This window comes from Populus alba, chromosome 1, assembly GCF_005239225.2.
Source record: "Populus alba chromosome 1, ASM523922v2, whole genome shotgun sequence".
Classification (NCBI taxonomy): domain Eukaryota; kingdom Viridiplantae; phylum Streptophyta; class Magnoliopsida; order Malpighiales; family Salicaceae; genus Populus; species Populus alba.
This window is the reverse complement of record NC_133284.1, coordinates 53079416-53102154: the sequence shown is the minus strand read 5'-3', so window position 1 is coordinate 53102154 and position 22739 is coordinate 53079416. Positions and strand designations below refer to the sequence as shown.

Below are 22739 nucleotides of genomic sequence, written 5' to 3'. Positions count from 1 at the left end.
ATTAATTATTGATAATACCTCTAGAGATGCGCAACATGTAGTCCGCTTGGAAGAGCTCCCAATTTACACCTATTAACCCTCAATTCCTTTAAAGAATTCAAATCTCGAAAATCACCAGGAATTGAGATCAAGTCACTGCACCAATTAATACCCAATTCCACTAGAGCTGTGCAGTGTTGTACGCTTGGAATGCATGCCAACTTTGGACAACTCCATATACTTAAAACTCGAAGAATGTTGGGATATGAGAAATAAACCATTCTTAAAAGAATGAAGTCTAATTATTGATTTTATTAATTTGAATACTTTAATTGGTTCTCTCTCCTCTCCATACTACAAAGTAACAGAATAATTTAAACCCCAATTTACCCGTACATGTATACCCTCTATTCTATATAGATTGATGGTATATGAGAAATCTTGGGCCACTCAGAGCCATTCTCCTTTCTACAATTTTCTTTAAGATGTGGACATCCCCATATACTCAAATGCTTTAATTTGGAGAGGCGTTGAATGACTGTTGAACTTGGCATATACTTGAGATTCTTGCAATTATAAATCCAAAGAGATGGAAGAGAAGAAAGGTTGGCCAACCACTCTGGCAATGCTTCCTCAAAGTCCTCTCCCTTGAAATCTATTATCCACAATGTCTCGAGGGCAATGAGGTGTTGAAGTTGGTGTGGTACACTCTTCAGTTTATCCCATCCATGTATGTATAGGTATTTGAGGGACCCACTCAAGTTGAGGTGTTGGATTGAGTTTAAAACTCCTACAGGAAAAGCCTCCATCTCTTCTGAGAAACCACCGATTCTCAATTCCTGCAGTTGGGTGAGGCCGCCCAACCAATCATCCTCTGGGATATCACTCAAACTGGGACACGCGAACATTTGTAAGTAAACAAGAGAACGCAATTGTCGTAAACCATGCCAATCAATACTAATGAGCTTATCACAACCTCTAATCCATAATCTTCGAAGCGAAGACAATTCTTGAAAATCATTGCTATGGATAAGCTCTCTCCAATCAATTATCCACAATTCCTCTAGAGATGCGCAACATTGCAGTCCGCTTGGAAGAGCTCCCAATTTACACCCATCAACAATCAATTTCTTCAAATAATTCAAATCTCGGAAATCACCAGGAATTGAGATCAACTCACCGCACCAATATATAATCAATTCCACCAGAGCTGTGCAGTGTTGTACGCTTGGAATGGACGCAATCTTCGGAAAATGCTTCTAGGTAATTCATCTGTTTGAAAATTCTGAATTCTGAAAATTTTATGGAGTGTAAAATCCTAGAATTCAGAGTTATGGAAATCTAACTCTCTTATCCTTGTCCTCTTCAAAATTTAGATATAAACTGTCAACAGAAATTGAAATTTCTCACTTTATCCTTTCAAGACTTCAGATTTAGTACAAAAGAATTGTTCATGCCTATATTAATAAAAACAAAAATACATGTAGCATGTGTGTAGTGGCAACGATTAATAAAAACAAAAATACAGCATGATGCTTGAAAAAGAAGACTTCGATTATGCTCTTGCTTGTATTACCACAAATTCTGTTGGAGAGTCTCAAGCATTCTGCAAAAGTGCCTGGTTGAATTTATTTGAAGAAAACACGCAGCGGTTTAGAAAGGACACCCTCACGCGGCTAATGCATGAGGTGCGTGTGCTTGTTGCTCAAAGCAACTTGCCAAACCCTGTATTGCAAAATCTATTAATATCCTGTAGTGATTATAATAGGCCTCGTGTAAAGGTTGTTGGATTCAATCAAACATAGATTTTCTGTACAGTTAAATCATGAAAATCCTTGAAATCTTTATGGAATGCACTCATGCAGCTAACAAACCAGCATGTCCTAGTAATGATGATAAGGTTTAGGGTGAGAATGAGTCTTGAAATTATTCGTCCTGAGAATGCCTCAATACTATGTGGGCTAATTAAGGAGTTTCTATCAGTATAAAGCTCCGCAATCTATCAAGAAACCACTGTAAAGGGCGACCTACTACTATGCAAAAGGACTCAATGGGATCTCTGCTTTAGAACATTTCAAGTTGTCAAGCATGTTATAGGTATCTAAGTTCAATGAAGGTAACATTTCAAGCTGTCAAGCTTGTTATAGGTATCCAAGTTCTATGAAGGTGAGGTAAGCCTTTAAAATGGCTTCAGATGTATCTACTTGTTAATGCTTGTGATATATTGTGTTCCTTAGTGTGGTTATAAATAATGTATGAGCAAGGTGTCTTGAAGCCTCGTATTATGATTACATGCCCAAACTAGCTAGTTGAATAAATGAAGGGACAATAGAGTTTCCGAGGAGAATTTTATTTTTTTTTGGAAAATTGATTTTCCTTAGTTATTATCTTTTTTTCTATTTATTTTAAAATATTATGTTTAATAATTTTATTTTTTATTTTGTTTATGAATTTTATTGATTTTTTTTTCAAGGTTTTTAGTTTGTTTAGGTGTTTTTTTAGTTTATTTAAGGAGTTGTAAATCTCTTACAAAGGAAACTACTTGACATGGTAAATTATTAAGAAATAAAGTTTTGAATTTTGGTTTTTGGTGTGATGATCCTTTTTAGTAGAATTGTGTTTGTTTTTGCTATTTTTTTGTGTTATTTTTGTTTATATTAGTTGGTATCAGAACCTAACAATCTTTGATTATTGCTTGCTTGTTGCATGCTGCAAAACAACCATAGCTGGAAAAAATAATAAAACTAAACATGCTCAAGGAGACGATGAAGAAGTTTCCTCTTTAGAGAAAAAGGTTCATGAGCTAGAAATTGAGGATATACAAAGGTAGATCGCAAAGCTTACGTGACAATTGAAATAAAACACCCAACAAGAATAGGAGGAGAGTAATTTTGAACCCTGGCTAATCTAGAGGAGGCAACCTTTTAATTGGGCAGCACTTCATGGAGATTTTGATTTTTAAATTAAACTTTCTAATTTTGTAGGAACTTTAGAAGAGTTTATCGTTTAGTTGAATGAAGTATAAAGGATTTTCAAGTGCATAAAAGTTTAAGAGCAGATAATGGTGAAGCTTATTGGTATTAGATTAAAAGGGCGAGCCTATGCTTGGTGGAAGCAATTAAAGAGAAAGATAAAGGAACACTTTTTTTTGTTTGGATACATTTAAACTTTTTACCAATGACTCCATGCATTGGGACAGGATGATTTAAGTTCTTTTCTTTTTAAGAGGTGGAATAGAATAACCCGGTTGAAGCGTAATGATCATACGTTTGTAATGCATTGTATGTCCCATAATAGGTCTCATTCTTCTACCCTTTCCCGGGAAAAACTATTGCTGAGTACATTGAAAACTCTACCAGCCGGTGGCTAAAAATGATTTTTCAGAAAGAGTAATTGATTGCTAGGTACTTAAAGTAGTTCATGCAAGATGTATTGTGTTTGCATTCTTTATAAATAGTTTTATAAACCTATCAAAGAGCTTTGATTGTTGATAAACAATAGGTTATTATGGTAATTAACAAAGATGGCTTTTAATTTGACCAAAATAATAGGGATGTGTGTGAACTAACAAAAAAAATATCATTCATTCAGCTCGAATCGATAGGTAAACAAATCACAAGTTAAGGTTCAAGTTCTGGATATGGCTTTAAATTTTAGTGTTTTAGATATGATGAGTTAGGGCATTAAATTTATAAGTGCCATGAACCAGAGAGTCGTAAGTGTAAATATTTGCAGGTAAAATAACATAATGAGAAGAGAAGTGATCCTATTTATGATGATTAATATGGTAGTGAGAAGGTTTTCCAAGGTAATGGTGGTGATATCTTAGTCATCCAAAAGAGTTTGCTTATTCTTAAGAGTGATTCAAACCAAGATTGGCTATTCACTAGTATTTTTCTTTTAACTTGTACCATCAAGGACAATGTATGTAATTTGATTATCGACAGTGGTAATTGTGAGAAGGTGGTTGCAACTGAAGCAATAGAGAAGTTGCACTTTAATAAGAAAAAAAGAAACACCATATGCCCTACAAATTGAAGCAGTTGAATCGAGATTCTAAGGTAATCATGGATGAATATTATCCTGTTTATTTTTTATAGGTGAGAGATATTTTGATAGTATTTGATATGATGTGGTGTCTATGGATGTGTGTCATTTATTGTTGTATAGACCATGATAATATAACAAGAATGCCATGCATAACAAGCGATGTAATACTGATACCCTTAGTATAGTATTGGAAGAAAAGGGAAGTTGTTAAGAGCGAATGTAAAAATATGTTGTTTTTTATCCTAATTTATCGAAATGGAAAAGAGAGAGAGAGAGAGTAAAGGGAGATTTTAGAGAATAGGATGACGTATGTTATGGAATAAGTCATTGGCGGCTACTAATGGTTCTACAAAGATTGAGAGCATTTTGGGAATTGATTATTAGCCTATTTTATCTGAGTTGGTTAATTGTATTGTGTTAGCATATTGGAGATTAATGGAATGTAAAGATGCTAACTTTATTTTTAATGGTTGACAATAATAACATAAACGGATGGATGATCAAAACTCAAGAACGAGTTCTTTTCAACCTAAAGAGATTGATGTAAGAGGATTTATTTTTTGAAAAAAGTTATTTGTTTTTTTAGTTTTTTTTTACTATTTATCTTAGAAAAATAAATATTATGATACTACTTGGTAAGGTGAATTATGAGAAATAAGATTTTAAATTAGAGTTTTTGATATGATGATGTTATTTGGTAGAGATTTGTAGACTTTTGTGCTTATGAGCTTTATATTTTTCCATTTGTGGCAAGTCTTTCTTATTCTATCCTAGTCATCGAACATAGTTCCTATGGATGTTCTGCTTGCTCTAATACAAGTTTCTAGCTTTCACTTGAGTTCATATATATAACACACATGTTGTCGATATGTATGATATGATCGGAATTCGGAAACATGATGGTTTTTGTGAAACATGGTGTAATCAAACATCTAAATTCATGATCAGTTGGTTAGATCAGAGAAATTTGGACGTGCCTGCTTTTCCATACAAGGACATGTCTAAATATAAGATGGTTTCCAAGAAGTTATTCTAGATTTTATGTTTGCTCTTATTGCAAAAATCGATTACCATATCAAATGGCTGCATCTGCATCTAACAATTTATAACATTGACGGTTTCTTTCATTATAGATATTGAATATTATGAGAAAAAGTGTGATGTGATTCAAGAAAACTTGAGGGTTATCTGTGGTTGAATCTGATCAGATCCATTCGATTCATTTTCTGGCTGAATGCCTAAAGATTCTGTTTTGGGCAAGGAGGAAAAGGTTGTATCACCATTCTCTGTTCATCCCAGAAGGAAAAGCTGTCGCGTAGCAGTATCTTGTAGTCTTGACTTGTCTGTTTTCAGTGCACTGCAAACCAGCTGAAGAACAGCAACATGCTGTGAAGCAAAAATGTATTTCTTAAATCAGATGGCTGCCTACATCTGCAGCCTAACACTTCCATCGAGGACGAAATCCTCAGGGGCTCTGAAGGAAAAACACAAGCCATTAATGTCACAGCTCCTGGTGGAAGATTGCTTCAAAACAGCAGAAAACTTGGTCATGGAGAGAGCATCACTGGGAGCAGCAACAGCAGCAGATCCATGAGTTTCCTTCGCTCCAATACTAGCAGTTTCAATAATGTTGGGCCTTGTTTTATCTGTGGCCATTTGGGGCACATGGCGAAGAATCATCTCCTCAACCAAATATGTTTTTGTCGCTTTTACATCTGTTTCTACAATCCTCAACACTAACCAAACCAAACCAACCAAAGAGTTCAATTCAAGTTTCCAATGGATTTAGTTCTTGTTGAATTCTGACGAGGAACATCTCATTTCTTTAGCATGTAAGCCTTCTCCAGTTGAAATACTTAGTGGGCTTAGAAGGCTTATACATGAAACACTTATGGCAAGCATCCATCTTCTTTGGTCTTTGGCGAAAATCCGATCTCTCCGAACCATAGTTATTAAACCCGGACCGGACCGGCGGGTCAACCCGAGAACCGGTCGACCCGGTGACTGGACCGGTTCGGGTTAAGAGAAAGACCGGTAAACGCAAGAAACCAGCAAAACCCAGGCGACCCGGCGGGTCATCCCGAGAACCGGTCGACCCAGTGACTGGACCAATTCGGGTTAAGAGAAAGACCGGTAAATGCAAGAAACCGGCAAGACCCAGTCGACCCGGCGGGTCAACCCGAGAACCGGTCGACCCGATGACTGGACCAGTTCGGGTTAGGAGAAAGACCGGTAAATGTAAGAAACCGGCAAGACCTAGGCGACCCGAGCAAACTCAGACGAGACCCAGTGTTTGTAATGCATAAACTGTCATTTGCAAAATCAAAACTCGATTCATGAACATAATCAACATAACATTTAAATCCCGCAAAAACTATCAGATCTGAGTTAAACTCGGGAATGAAACACATAAAACTTAAATAACGAGCTTGCAAGTTACTACTGACTCAGGGGAAGAGCAGGAGAGGGGAGAAGGAGGGAAATGAAGGCAAGAAGATGAAGTGATCGAGCAGTGGTTGCTGAGGAGTGAGGACATGGCGATCGCCAGTGAAGGTGGGATCTGATGGAGAGAGCGGTTTTTTTTCGTTTTAGATAGAGAGTGAGCCGGGGAAGGGGTGAAGATTGAAGAACAGTAATTGCCTAAGCTGGGGGGGTGACGTGGAGGGTTTTTATTTCAATCCATTAAATAATTATTTTAGTTTTTTTATTCAAAAAAATTACAAATGCATAAAGTTTATTTTATAGTTTATAATAATAAGAAATAAACTAAAACATAAGAGTTTTTTCACACTTTCAATGTAAAAAAATTAAGTTTTTTAAATAAGAAATAATTTTTTTTTGTTTAAATATTTCAACTTAAAAATATAACATAGTATCTTTTCAATGCGATATGAAGTCCTTGTATAAATATACTTTTATATAACATAGTATCTTTTCTTTTATAATTTACTATAATGCCATCGAACTGTTATAAAACCAATAACAACACTAGGAGCATGTCGGCGGTGGCTTGGGACAGCCATTTCCATGGCCATTAAGAACCCGTTTGGCTATGCGTTAGAGTTTGCATTTCTTCAAAAACGCACTAAATAAACGTTTGGTTAAGAAAAAAAAACTACTTAATGTGCATCGGTCCCACAATAAATTGCGTGCGGAACGCAGGGAGATGGTAAGAAGCAAGTTGTTGCTTTCTTGCGCGACAATAAAAGGCAACCATGCTACACTGCTCACTGAACAGTGTAGCATGGTTGCCTTTCATGGAGCAGTAAAATGCATTGAACCGGGTCCGATCCAGTAAAAAAAAATATTTTTTATTTTTTAATTGTGTTTTATTTGCTTGATGACATAGTATTTGCAGAATTTGATCACAATTCTAATTTGTTCTTGATTATATTTTACAAGTTATGTTGTTGCGTGTTAAAGAAACCAAGAAAATTATCGGATGTATTTCAGACGTGATGGAATTGTAGATCGTTCAATGGAATAATAAAAAAAATATTTTATATAAAGTATGATTTATTTTATGATGTAATAGCAATAGTTAAATCCACAATATTTAAATTAAAAATAATCAATATTAATATATTTTTTTTAAATTATTTTATAACTTCAATTTTAAAAGCATTCTTAACCAAACACATTAAATTATTTTTTCTTCAACCTCAGTTCCAACCACAGTTTTAACCAAACATCTATTTTTTCAAACCACCTCAATTAAAAGTACTTTTTATAAAATAATTGTTTTCAAACCACAATCACAAGCTACAATAATACCAAACACACTCTAAGTATCCATTTCTGACAAACACACTTATCTCATAAATACCACAGAAAACTATGCAAGCCACACATTTTATCCACCAAGTCAATATATAATTTATAAATCTATATTTTATATAAACTGGAGCCAAGTTTGCCTTTTTTAAAAAAAAAATCTTGGGGTCAACTAAAGAGTATTTTTAGCTTTAATTGCATTTGCTACTAAAAAGTGATTGGTTAGTAATCTCAGTAATAATCTTGTTGGTTGTTATTAAATGAAATTAGCTAAGTTAAAATTGGTTAGGCAAGAAATGAATAGGTAATTTTTTTTAGAAAGCAAAAGTCTAATGACATTTTAAATTATTGACTTCATGGTTATAATTTTTCAATTTTAACAAATCATCATTAAATTCATATGTATATAAAATATTTAATTTTAAGATTTAATGGTTTGTTTTAAGAATCATAATTGTATATAAAGTTGATGATTTTAAAATAAATAATACTGCATAGACAATGCAATAAATATAAGTTAAATTATTTTGTAAGAATGATATTAGAATAATGCTGGATTGCTATTGATTTTATCATTGATATGTGTATATTTTGATACATAGTAGAAGCTAAATAATAATGGCATTTGATAGTGTCTGTCCTATATATTCCACAAAAATAATGATTTATGGTTATTGATATTATCATTGATCACAAGTATAAATTTGGTTAACATAATAAGATAATAAGATATTAGTATCTAATAATTGCTTTTGATTATGATTGATTTGGTTAATTTTGATATTAGTCTAAAGAATGTTGGGATATGAGAAATAAACCATTCTTAAAAGAATGAAGTCTAATTATTGCTTTTCATTAATTTGAATACTTTAATTGGTTCTCTCTCCTCTCCATACTACAAAGTATCTGGATTTCTGGGATATGAAAAATCTTGGGCCACTCAGAGCCATTCTGCTTTCTACAATTTTCTTTAAGATGTGGACATCCCAAGATAATCAATTGCTTTAATTTGGAGAGGCGTTGAATGGCTGTTGAACTTGGCATATACTTGAGATTCTTACAGTTCCCTATCATAAGAGATTGAAGAGAAGAAAGGTTGGCCATCCATTCTGGCAATGCTTCCTCAAATTCCTAATTCCTCGAGGGCAGTGAGGTGTTGAAGATGGTGTGGTACACTCTTCAGTTTATCCCATCCATGTATGTATAGGGATTTGAGGGACCCACTCAAGTTGAGGTGTTGGATTGAGTTTAAAACTCCTACAGGAAAAGCCTCCATCTCCTTTGAGAAACCACCGATTATCAATTCCTGCAGTTGGGTGAGGCCGCCCAACCAATCATCCTGGATATCTCTCAAACTGGGACACGCGGTGATTTGTAAAAAAATAAGAGATCGCAATTGTCGTAAACCGCCCAACCAATCAATACTGATGAGCTCACTCCAATCATTTATTAATAATACTTCTAGAGATGCGCAACATTGTAGTCCGCTTGGAAGGGCTCCCATTTTACACCCATCAACAATCAATTCCTTCAAAGAATTCAAATCTCGGAAATCACCAGGAATTGAGATCAACTCACCGCACCAATATATAAACAATTCCACCAGAGCTGTGCAGTGTTGTACGCTTGGAATGGATGCCAGCTTTGGACACCACCATATACTTAAAACTCGAAGAGACGTGAAGCCATGAAATTCACCAGACAAATATCTCAGCTCATCACAACTGTCAATTTCAAATTCTACAAGAGATGAAAGACGACATATCGGAATGCTTTTCAACTTTCCACAAGCCTTAATGCTCAACTCTTCAAGACAAGGAAATACTGCAACAACTTCTCCACCTGGTACCATCCATTCTTCAAGACCATCCATCATGGATAGAGTGAGTATTTGTAGTGCTGGAAACAGTACACCTGCGCTGTCTCTGCTGTTATAGAACTCATTGCCTATACATTTCACATTAGGCATTTCACTCATCTCTAGAATCTTAAGGCGAGGAAGACATCCAAGTGTTGGGAGTTGCCTCAACTTGCCACAATACTTAATGCTCAACTCTTCAAGACAAGGAAATACTGCAACAACTTCTCCACCTGGTACCATCCATTCTTCAAGACCATCCATCCAGTATAGAGTGAGTATTTGTAGTGCTGGAAACAGTACACCTGCGCTGTCTCTGCTGCTATAGAACTCATTGCCTATACATTTCACATTAGGCATTCCATTCATCTCTAGAATCTTAAGGCGTGGAAGACATCCAAGTGCTGGGAGTTGCCTCAACTTGCTGCAGCCTTTCAATCTCAGCACCGTCAGATTATTGAGTTGCAATATCCATGATGAGAAATTTTCACCTCCATAACCCTCAATTGTCAAGCTTCTTATGTCTGGGTGAGGCTGCAGGCCTTCCAGCACATCCTCGCTATTGACACTGCTGTTACCTTCATCATCACTCCATTCAAACACCAATTTGGTCATTCTTTTTCCACTCAGTTCTGCCTTCTCAGCTTCTTCTCTGTCTCTCACTTGCTCAAGCTTGCATATCTTCAATGCTCCTCTTAGTTCTTTCAAACATCCCAGCTCTTCAACCATATGATCTGGACCCACAGCAAATATTGGCAGAGTTTGAAGGCGTGTTAAGAGTCTCACCTCAGCTGGCACTAGCTTTGGATCATCAAATTGAAGATGTCTCAAGCTCACTAAATTCCTCATTTTCTTAGGAAGCTTTTGCATTGAGTAACAATCAGTGAATCTTAATGTTTCCAAATGGTAGAGCTCGGTGATGGATTCTGGCAATGCTCCGATACTGGTACGTGAGACATCAAGATATCTCAAATGTCTCAGCTTGCAAATTGAATCTGGTAACTCTGTGATATCAGACCGTCGCAATTTGAGAGTTCTCAAGCTTTTGAATTTCCAAGGCCCGTTGAGTACATCAACCATTGAGAAAACAGTTCGCAATTTTTTAGCATCAACCGCTGTTAATGCTGCCTCGTCATCCCCACGAGATACGAGATTTAGATGACGAATATGAGATGCACCATCAACAGCCGAACCCTCTTCCAGATTTAACGCTTCTGATTTTGAGACCTGTAATGCAAGATCATGCACTAGATCATGCATCTTGCAACTTGTTACGATCTCACACTCGTTCCTTTTAACATCTTGGAAAAAGGAATTTGCAAGCAAGTCATTGAAACACTTGCTGCCTTCGTCTTCCATCCTCCCATTTGATGGCCTGAGAAAACCTTCAGCCATCCAAAGTTGAACCAGCTCTTCCCTTTCAATTTCAAAATCTTTAGGGAAAATGGAACAGTATGCAAAACATTTTTTCAGTGTTGGCGATGACAGGTAATCAAAACTTAATCTCAATACGCGCAAAGCATTATCTCCATCCGGAGAATCCCAAATTCTACTGTTTAGAATTGACTTCCATTCCTGCGTCTCCTTTTGGCGCAGTGTTCCTCCCAAAACTTTAGCAAGCAATGGAATCCCTCCACATTTCCTTGCGATCTCTTCTCCAATAGACTCCAAGTCTGCAGCTAATGTTGCTCCTCCACCCCCACTCACCTTTTGCTTAATAATGGACCAACATTCATCATCTGATAGTTTTCCTGGCTCGTGCTGAATACCAGGAGAAGTCTCCATCATGTCTGCGACTTGCTTTTTGCGGGTTGTAACAACAACACCATTCCCCTTCATGCTGTTAATTTCTAACAGTTGCTCCTTCAAATCATCCCACTTATCTGTTGAAGTTTGGTACCAAAGCTGGAATAGGATTACTTAGTAGTAATCTACTACATTGCTATTTATCTGTTAGCTGATAGCTATCTATTTGTTAGCTGATAGCATTATCTAGATTAGGATGTTTCTTTCAATTCATTTGTTTAAACTTATCTAGGATTAGACTAGCTTGTTATACAACTTCTTTGATAAAGAAGAACATAGCTAGTACGTTTCTTTAGTGTTTCATTTTTCTGTAATGTTTGTTTCCTTCTATAAATAAAACACTGGGATGGCAGTAACCAACTGAGATATTTTCTGCTCCTTGTTCTTTCAACTGTAAAGACTTTAGACTTTGTTCTTTGTTCTTTGTTCTTTTTCTTAGTTCATCAACAATAATCTGTTCTTTATATATTAGTTTTTCCAACAATTGGTATCAGAGCATCCTTAGGATCTTTGAAGGGTTTGTGAGTGAAAACACGAGAGAATAGTAAGGTTAAATCAAAGCTTTCTGCTTTGAAGGGTTTTTGAGTGAAACACGAGAGATTAAGTGAGTTTTTTTTTAAGCAATGGATTCTGCAAATTTTCCAGCAAAAACACCACTGTTTACGGGGCAGAACTTTGGTGTGTGGGCTGTAAAAATAGAAACCTATCTCAAAGCTCTTGATTTATGGGAGATAGTGGAAAGTGATAAGCAACCTACTCCTCTAGGCAACAATCCCACAATTGCACAGATGAAGTTCTTTAATGAAGAAAAGGCAAAGAGATTCAAAGCTCTTTCTTGTCTTCATAATGCTGTAAGTGAAGACATCTTCACGAGGATCATGGCATGCAAATCTGCCAAGGAAACATGGGATAAATTAAAAGCAGAGTTTCATGGTGATGAGAAGTCAAGAAGGATGCAAATTCTGAATCTGAGAAGACAATTCGAAGGTCTGAAGATGAAAGAAAATGAGAGCATCAAAGATTTCTCTTCTCAAATTTCGAAACTTGTGAATCAAGTAAGACTCTTGGGAGAAGATTTTCCAGACTCTAGAATTGTAGAGAAAGTCCTGGTAAGTTTGCCAGAAAAGTTTGAACACAAAATCTGTTCTTTAGAAGATTCTAAAGATTTTTCTGAGATAAGCCTGCAAGAATTGGTGAATGCATTGCAAGCTGTTGAGCAAAGGCAAGCATATAGACAAGAAGGATCAAGTGAAGGAGCTCTTGTTGCAGTTTACAAGGAGAAGAGTCGGGCTAAGAATTTTTACAGAAACAATCAAGAAGAAAAAAGAGAAAAAGGGAGAGGCTGGCAATCCAATAACTGGCAACAGAACAACAACATCTTCACTGAAGGGAAAGAGAAGAAAGAACATTTTCCTGCTTGCAAATTCTGTCAGAAAACAAATCATCTTGAAGCCTGGTGTTGGCTCAAGAATGCACAATGCCGAAACTGCAAGCAATTTGGTCACATTCAAAGATTTTGCAAAAATAATGCAGAACCAGAAAAACAAGCTCAAGTAGCCGAGAGTTCAAAAGTGGAGGAAGATTTTTTATTCATGGCTACAATACAGGAGATGTGTAACACAGCCAAGGCAAATGACTCATCATGGCTTATTGATAGTGGCTGCACTAATCACATGACTGCAGATCTGAGCTTATTCAAAGATTTGGATAAAAGCTATCTATCTAGAGTTAGAATTGGGAATGGAGACTATGTGAAGGTTGAAGGAAAAGGAGCAATTGAAGTAGAAACTTTATCAGGTACAAAAACTCTTAAAAATGTTCTTTATGTGCCTAAGATCAATCAGAATCTAGTTAGTGTGGGACAATTAATTGAATCTGGTTACTCAATATTCTTTAATGATGGAGTATGTGATATTAAAGATAAAAATGGAGTGCTACTGCTTTCTGCTAAAATGATGAACATAAGTTTTAATGTTGATTGGAAAGAAGTATGTTTGAGTGCTAACACTTGTGAAGACAATGAATCTGTTCTTTGGCACAAACGGTTGGGGCACTTCAATTATGCAACTTTAAAGAAAATAGCTGACCTGCAGATGACTCACGATTTACCAGATATACAGGAACAAAAGAGTATTTGTGAAGTCTATCAGTTAGGAAAACAAACTAGAGTTGTTTTTCCTGACAATGCATTCAAAGCACTGTCAAAACTCCAGCTTGTACAGACAGATGTGTGTGGGCCAATGCATAATGAATCATTGAATGATTCAAAGTATTTTCTTTTATTTGTTGATGATTATAGTAGATTCTGCTGGATTTACTTCTTGAAATCAAAATCTTATGTGTTTGCTGAGTTTGTTAAATTCAAAGCAGCAGTTGAACTAGAAACAAGAAAGAAGTTTGAAGATCTGAAAGGAAGAATTGGAATGTGTAGCTTTGGAACCAAGGAGGAGTGTTGAAGTTTGGTACCAAAGCTGGAATAGGATTACTTAGTAGTAATCTACTACATTGCTATTTATCTGTTAGCTGATAGCTATCTATTTGTTAGCTGATAGCATTATCTAGATTAGGATGTTTCTTTCAATTCATTTGTTTAAACTTATCTAGGATTAGACTAGCTTGTTATACAACTTCTTTGATAAAGAAGAACATAGCTAGTACGTTTCTTTAGTGTTTCATTTTTCTGTAATGTTTGTTTCCTTCTATAAATAAAACACTGGGATGGCAGTAACCAACTGAGATATTTTCTGCTCCTTGTTCTTTCAACTGTAAAGACTTTAGACTTTGTTCTTTGTTCTTTTTCTTAGTTCATCAACAATAATCTGTTCTTTATATATTAGTTTTTCCAACATTATCAAGGTCTTCATTCCACACATCATCAAGAACAAGAAAAAATGTCCTCTTTTCCAGCTTTTTCTTAAGGTTTTCCATAATTGCATTTAGGTTGCTCAACCTACTTGTAGTTTCATCAACATTTTGCAACATCTCTCCTAAAATCCTCCCTTTACTAAAATCATTAGAAACACAAACCCAGATTGTTATATCAAAGTGTTTTCTCTCCCGCACTACTTCACAAACTTTTTTTGCTACAGTAGTCTTTCCAAGGCCAGCCATCCCCACTATAGGGACAACCGGAAGGACATGTTGGTGTTTGGTCAAGCTAGTCAGCAATTCCATAACTTTAGAGACATCATCCTCCCTTCCTACAACTTCTGAGCTGTCAAGGAACGAATGTGTCTCTCGATCTGGGTCCCCGCTAACTTCTTGAGCTCTATCTAGAGGTAGAGATGTCAATCCAGGCCCAAATCCGGCTGCATCTTTCCGGATTTCATCCAGGGCTTCATTGATCTTCTTAACTTTTTGACCCATAATCAAACGGAATGCAACAGGATTGTGGAGTGAAAACCAATCACGTACCTTTCCCTTCTTTTGGTCTTTTCGGAGAATCTCATAAGCAAACTCGTCCAGAACATCTTCAGCATCGTAAGCTACGTCCTGTAGGTTCTGCAGCCAACGCTTCACAGACTCGTCTGTTACTGCCCTTCTGGCTGCGTCTTGGAGCACACCTTTGATCTTGGTCAAGGACTGGTTGAGCTTTCGCAGCTGGCCCTCCAATCCCCAAGCAAGTCCGATCCCTTCAGCAGCAATGGAACTCACCCTTTTCAAAGTCTCCTCCAAGGCAAACGTAAGAAGAAGCTCTGCTGCCATATTCTCCGTCTCTGTTTGTTTTTTTTTTTTTTTTTTTGGTGGGGGGGGGGAATCAAAGAAGAAATTTTGAGCACGAGAGAGAGAGAAGCATGGTGTGAAATATTAAAAGATGAAACGGAGCATAGTTGCATGAGGGTCCCTTCCTCCCTAATTGATTGATGGCTGTTGGCAGCATCTTCCACGAACCACTACTGTCATGTTGTTATGGCATGGCTAAGAAAATTCCACGTACGCCTTTGTTGGCATGGTGTTTGGTATCACTTTTAAACGATACCAAATACCATGCCGACAGGAGGAAACGATTCCAATCTATTGATCATGAACATGAGAAACTGATGATGTATTTATTTTTGAGATAATTTTAGTGTTTATAATTTCTAAAAATTAAGTTTTAAAAAAGTATAGTTGGATGAGGTTATTTGAAATTAAATATATATTTTGCTAAAAATTATGGTTGAGGTTTATACACAGTAAAAAAACATGTATAAAATATTTGGTTGTTATTACTTTTCAAAAGTGTTTTTTACTTTGAAATGTATTAAAATATATATTTTTTATTTTTAAAAAATTATTTTTGATATCAGCACATTAAAATGATCTGAAATATATATAAAAAAATTTGAAGTAAGGAAAAAAAAATTTTTTTTTCAAAATTTTGAAAAACAATACTTTTGAAATGCAAAAACAAAAAGAATTTTATGAAACTTAGTTTAAAAAACATGTATAAACTGCTTTACAAAAATCACGTTTTAAATTCAGTTTTTTAGTAGGTCTTACAGAATAAAACACAGTTTAATATATTATCAAATATCTAACTTTATTTTTTACACCGTAAACACATAAACTAAGAATAAACAAACACATCCTAAGCTGAATACTTCCGTTATCAACAAGAGAATATGACTTCATGCAGTGGTAGAACACCTCCTTCATAGGATCTCCCATTCCTACATTAAACAAAAAGTGATATTTGATTAGAATTAACCTAAAACAAACTAACCTAATTTTTCAGTGACTAGAGGTCACCAAAATCTAGGTAGTTAAGGTGATGTGTCGTGTTGCTACCCAATTTTTGACCCATGTTTTGATATATTTTCAAAAAAATCCAAAAAATTGAGAAAAACAATGAAAATCCAAAAAATATGTTTTTTTAATATATTTTCGTCATTTTAGCATTTTCAACGTCGTCTAAAAAGGAATTTAAATTGTTAAGAGATTTTCAAACGCGTTCGACTTTTCACACGTCATTTTTAAATCGTTGATTTTCCGCATTTGAGTCGACGTTGATATTGCTCGTTTTCAAAAAATACAAAAAAATAAGAAAAATCAAAATTTACAAAAAAGAAAGAAGTTGAGGGACCAAGTTGAAAAACCTAGCAACATTTTGCCTATAAATACTAGTTTCCTCAACACATTCAAGGGGGTCAATTTGGACACATTCAAAAAAAACACAAAAACCCTAAAACCCAACTTTTTCTCCCCACTCGAAAAATTTGGCCAGGAGCGCCTCCCCCCTTGATTTTGAATTTTTTCCCCCGGGGTCCTTGGATTTTTCTCTCTCAGAACCAGAGAGCCAAGGACCCCTCACCATTTTTGAGATCCCCGCATTTTTTACCCAGCCGCTCACCCGAGGAGCACTTCTTCTCCTTCATCTACAACAAACCGAACCGGCCCCCCCTGGTTTTAATTTTTTCAACAACCGCCGGCCACAAACACAAGCCAAAACAGTTGCTCCCCACCCGGTCTTGAGTTTCTTCCTTCGGAACCAGCCCCTTTCCCCTTCTCTCCTTCTCATTTTTTCCCGCCGCTCCTTCATCCCTCTCTTCCTCCAGTTTCCCCAGCCAATCGCCGATCTGCTCTCCTCCATTCGGCCCCCAGCGGCGGCAGCAGCAGCAGCGGCGTCCATCTCTGCTCTCACTCTTCTCAGCCGACAACACAGACGCCTCCACCACCAGCAGCCCCTCTCTCACTCACGGCGATCAGGCAGCAACGCCTTCCTCCAACACCGGACGAGTTCAGCCTCCAGTAGCAGCGGTCAGAGCCACCGACCCAGAGTAGCCCCAAAACAGCCTCTCCCTCTACTGCGACCCAGAGCAGCCACCGCTGCCACCGACCGGAGTGAAGACCACACAGCAGCAACCCCAGCATCGCCGTCCATAGATCGGCTGCCACCGCCACAGACACCGCCCGATCTGCCATCCGGAAGCAGAGGAGAAGAAGAAGAAGAAACCCACGGACTGATCTGCAGATAAGAGCAGATCCGAAACGGGCAGAAGAAAATTAAAAACAGATCTAAAAAACTAAAACCGACTGCTCTTTGTGTGTGTTTCGTGTGTTTGCAGGTGACCGGACCCTCACCGCCGGCAGAAAAATGAACGGGGGAGGAAGGCGCTCCATACACCCCTGATTGCCAGTTTTTCCAGTGGCGGCGCGTGAACCGACGCGCCGCCAGTAGCGGGGGCGCGTGGGAAGACGCGCCGCTACTGTTCAGTCGGGTTTAGGTTGCTTCCCAGAGTCGTTTTTCTTGAATTTTGGGGATTATGGTGTAATTTTCAATTGTTGATGTAATATTTATTTAATTTGAATTTGAATTTGAATTTGTATAGTGGATGTAAATGAAAAGAAAAGAAAAGAAAAAGAAAAGAAAAGAAAAGAAATAAAAGTAGTGAAAGTGAATGTGTGTGTTTGTATTTTTGTTTTATTTATTTGTATATATTTTTGATGATAAAATTGCAGATACATTAAAGAAGAATTTAATTTTTTGATCGGATCACGGTTAAGAATTATTAACTTATACGTAAGTGATATTTCTAATTTCCGGTGAAAAGACAATTATTAAAACTTCTTTAACACGTCAAAGACACGAAGCAGCTTACCTCAGGTAGGGTGCGTTAGGGGTGCTAATACCTTCCCTAACCACAACCAGTCCCTTACCCGCGAATCTCTGACAAGACCAGTACATCCGGTTTCCTAGTAGCCCGAAATCAATTACTAGGTGGCGACTCCAACGAACCAAATTCAAGCAAATGCAACAACGAGAATTAAATCGCCAGCCGATGCCGCACGCTGATTGATATTTTTTTTGGGGTGCGACAGAATGGCGACTCCATTGGGGAAGGTACTGTTTCTGACATTATTGGACTAAGCTTTGTGTATTTGATGTGTTTAAGTTTTTTTGCATTTTTATCTTTTTGTTAATATTCTTTCCATGCATTTTATAGAATTGTTTCATGCATCACCTGTATTTATTTTTAAAAGCACACACAAGCTTTTAGGTTAGGTGGGGAACTAGCGATCTGCCCTAAGACTATTGGTCAGGGTTCAGATGCGTGAAACACCCAACTCATATCTGAGTGCCTGCTTGGTAATGGTGGGTATACGTGCCTTAACCATTCCTTGCAACGCCCCCATACTGTCTTTACGAAGAACGTCACTGGGCAGATATGAGACCCTTTTGAGACCAGATAGAAAACCAACCCATGTTCACATAATGAATAGAACCTGTCCTTAGGTTGTATGTGCTATTGTTTTTTGCATAAGGGCAAACTCTTCTTGAAGCATCTTGAACTCAAGACTTATGGGTGACACATTGGCCGTTGCTCCAAAAATTTTCATTGTAGAGTTTGGGCAAAAATCACGATTCTTGTCCATCATACAAGAGTTACGACCATATTGTCACCTCTCGAAGGGTGAGTTCGTCATATAGATTACATGTTCATACATTTTTCATGCATGCGCCAGAATGAAAAGTAGGTCCCCTACGAGTCTACAACACCCGACTTTGAATGAAGAAAAACACGGAAGATGAACAGTATGCTCGTCATAATTTTTGGAGACGTGTGTGACTTGCTTCTAGCTTACTCGGGTAGATACTGAAAAATAACTCTAGGAAAGTTCCTTCCAGCCGACCTATCATCTTTGTTCAAAACCCAACAATGACTCAGCCCGAAGAAATTGAGGGCAAACATGGTCAAGAGCCTCGACACAATCATGTATTTCAGTACAAGGTTTGGCGGGAAGGCTGACCGAAGGGGAATTGCACTGCCAGTGCATAATAGAGCCTATTCTTGTTCTGCCAAAAAAAAAAAAAAAAAAAAAACCCTTAGTTTGATCATGCCTGCAAAATTTCTTGATTTTTGTTTCAACCTGTTCCAATTTTTGTTGGTAACTTGGCTCAAAATTCCACAACACTTTCCTTGTCAAATGAGCCTTTCTTGTTAATAAGATCATGTGTTTTTAACATACCTTTATTTTTGTTGTTGTTTCATGCAAATAACATATTGAGCATAACCTTTAAGCATGAACCATCACACCAAGAATCTTTGAGTGTGTTTCCTTCCTTTCAAAGCTATGCATGATCGCGCATGTTCACAAGGATTTTTGGAAATTCAAAGTTTAGTACAGGAACTGAAATCATGTTGATGTTTGTCCAAAGCAAACGAGTTCTGGAAATTCAGGTGATTCCTTAGAAAGGTAACCATACACCTAGAAAAACCCAAAAAAAGAAAGAAAGAAAAAAAAAACAACAAGAACCCATGAAGTGACTTCAAAATCTGAGTTTTGATTGCATGAATAATGAGAAATCACTTTGCATACTCGTATGAAAAGTATTGCTTACCGATCCTAAATGCATAAGTTTGAAATGAAGAAAGGCCATCTTTGATAATCTTTTCACAAGGCTTAAATATATCATTTGTAGTCCCTTTTTGAGCCTAATAAATATTTCTTGAAAAATAACCTTGGTTAGGATCACACCCCACACTGGGGGCAAGTGCGATGACATAGAGAAAACCTCAATGATCGAAAGTGCCCAGGCAATACTAGGGGGCATAAAAGAAAATTCTCAATCATCAAAGGTGTCCGAACAAATCTAGAGGGACATGAAGAAAAATCCAAAGGATCAAGAGTTTTGAGCATAAAAAAAAAAAAAAAAAAAAAAAAAAAACAATATTATGATGCTCAAAAACCATATGAAGAAAACAAAAGCAAAGAGAAAAAGCCCAAGCCCAACACAAGGGGGCACGATTGAAAAAAAAAAGAAGAGACAATCAAATGACAAAAGGTCAAGTAACAAGCACAAGTGATCCTTAGTCTTCAAATCCCTTAAACACCTTTTGAGCCTACAAATATCATTTTCTTCATAGCCAAGAGCCCAAGCCTACATTACGTGCCTAATCAAGCCCTTTCTGATCAAAGGCAAGCAATCTGGATCGGTAGGCAATGCTTTCTCATGTGAACCAAATCATTATTCATGCAAATAAAATAAATGCTTTGAACCTCAGTTCTCAATAACCCTCAAATTGAAATGTAAACCTTTTCTGACAAACGAGAGGTCACTTCATATTTTTTACCAAAAGCCAAAACAAGAAGTTTTCATCACTTCTGATAACCTCTCCATAGGAATCACTTGATTTTTTTAGAATGAGTTTGCTTTGAATCGATGTCAAAATAATTTTTGTGTTTGGAATAACTTTGGAATTTCAAAAATTCTGCATGAAAACAACTCCTTGTCAAACCTTCCTTCATATAGCCTCGTCCGCAAACCCGAATTGAACACTTGGGGGCATGATCAAGCTAGGGAGCAATAAAGAAACATATGATAGGGCAGGCTCCATGATTCCCATTCTAAGGAAATGTCGAGCAAAGTTGGCAACCCTTGAGATAAAGGGGCGGAGGACAAAGAAGTACGATGATATCAAGTCTTTCCTAGAGGTAAAAATCACAAGAGATGACTCGAGTAAGCAAGAGCGAAGAAGCCATCAAAGTTCACTGCCAACACTCCAACTTTTGAGAAAAGAAACACACCATGAAGAAAGGGGGACCTATTTTTCTCAGGTAAGTATACATGCATATTGATCATAATGCATGGTCGATGTTTCGCCATCATCTCGGGTAGTGCGTTTTTATAACCCTACCTCATTTCGAGTGCGCCGTTGAGCCCTCACTTCCCAGGTAGTGCGTTTTCTAACCCTACCTCATTTCGAGTGCGCCTTTGGGCCCTCGCAAACATTTTTCTTGGGTAGGTCACCCATTACAATGAGACCACACTTCATATTTTTTCCATCTGGGTAGGTCACCCATCATAATGAGACCATTTTTTCACATTCTTTCCACCTGGGTTGGTCACCCATCACAACGAGACCGTTCATCATATTTTTTCCATCTGGGTTGGTCGCCCATTACAATGAGACCACATTTCATATTTTTTTCATTTTTGGGTAGGTCACCCATTACAATGAGACCGCACTTCATATTCTTTCTATTTGGGTAGGTCGCCCATCACAACGAGACCGTTCATCATATTTTTTCCATCTGGATAGGTCACCCATTACAATGAGACCCCACTTCATATTTTTTCCATTTTCGGGTAGGTCACCCATGACAATGAGACCGCACTTCATCATATTTTTTCCATCTGGGTAGGTCACCCATTACAATGAGACCACACTTCATCATATTTTTTTCATTTGGGTAGGTCACCCCTTTATAATGAGACCGCACATCACATTCTTTCTATTTGGGTAGGTCGCCCATCACAACGAGACCACCTTTTCATATTCTTTCCACGTGGGTAGGTCACCCATTACAATGAGACCACACTTCTTCACATTTTTTTCCATTTTTGGGTCGGTCACCCATACAATGAGACCAGCATTTTTCCAGGGTTAGTCACCCGTACAATGAGACCAGCATTTTTCTAGGGTTCGTCACCCGTACAATGAGACCAACATAGGGTTCGTCACCCGTACAATGAGACCAACATAGGGTTCGTCACCCGTACAATGAGACCAGCTTTTTTTCTAGGGTTCGTCACCCGTACAATGAGACCAGCACTAGGGTTCGTCACCCGTACAATGAGACCAGCACTAGGGTTCGTCACCCGTACAATGAGACCAGCAGCACCAGGGTTCGTCACCCGTACAATGAGACCAGCTTTTTTCTAGGGTTAGTCACCCGTACAATGAGACCAGAATGAGATCGCCAGATGGGATCTCATGTAGCTTTGGTTAAAGGGAATCGCCAGATGGGATTTCAGGTTAACCGAGTTACACAGTTTAGTTCCAGTTGAATGAGGTCGCCAGATGGGATCTCATGTAGCTTTGGTTAAAGGGAATCGCCAGATGGGATTTCAGGTTAACCGGGTTACGCAATATTTTCGTTCCAGTTGAATGAGGTCGCCAGATGGGATCTCAGGTAAACCCAATGTGTGGGTAGGTCGCCCGTGAAAATAGACTATTGGGAGAGTGTGGGTCGGTCGCCCATGAAAATAGACCAGAGTGAGTGTGTGTGGGCAGGTCGCCCGTGAAAATAGACTTGAGTGAGTACGTGTGGGCAGGTCGCCCGTGAAAACAGACTTGAGTGAGTATGCGTGGGCAGGTCGCCCGTGAAAACAGATCAGTGTGAGTGTGTGGGCAGGTCGCCCAAGATAATAAAATCATTTTCCTTTTGTTTTCTTTACCAAGCTTACTATGCAAAATTTTAAGGAGTTTTGCTTCGTAAGCATTGTAAAGAGGGGGCATCTGTTGCTACCCAATTTTTGACCCATGTTTTGATATATTTTCAAAAA

At 37.6% G+C, this 22739-nt stretch overlaps 1 protein-coding gene across 1 annotated transcript; it reads right to left on the bottom strand.

Annotated features, from left to right (window-relative positions):
• Positions 1-8820: 8820 nt before the first annotated feature.
• LOC118046638 (putative disease resistance protein RGA4) lies at positions 8821-15401 on the bottom strand. Its single transcript, XM_035055619.2, has 2 exons — positions 14315-15401; positions 8821-11539 (listed from the first exon to the last, which is right to left on the bottom strand). The coding sequence occupies exons 1-2, from the start codon at positions 15170-15172 to the stop codon at positions 8927-8929; spliced, it is 3471 nt and encodes a 1156-aa protein (XP_034911510.2). The 5' UTR covers positions 15173-15401; the 3' UTR covers positions 8821-8926.
• Positions 15402-22739: the final 7338 nt, after the last annotated feature.

What these genes read in the sequence shown, in the direction of transcription:
- LOC118046638 (XM_035055619.2), bottom strand. Translation starts at nt 15,172, where the DNA reads ATGGCAGCAGAGCTTCTTCTTACGTTTGCCTTGGAGGAGACTTTGAAA. An exon ending in GGAATGAAGACCTTGATAAT is followed by an intron (nt 11,540 to 14,314) that starts GTTGGAAAAACT and finishes TCAACAGATAAG; the next exon opens with TGGGATGATTTGAAGGAGCA.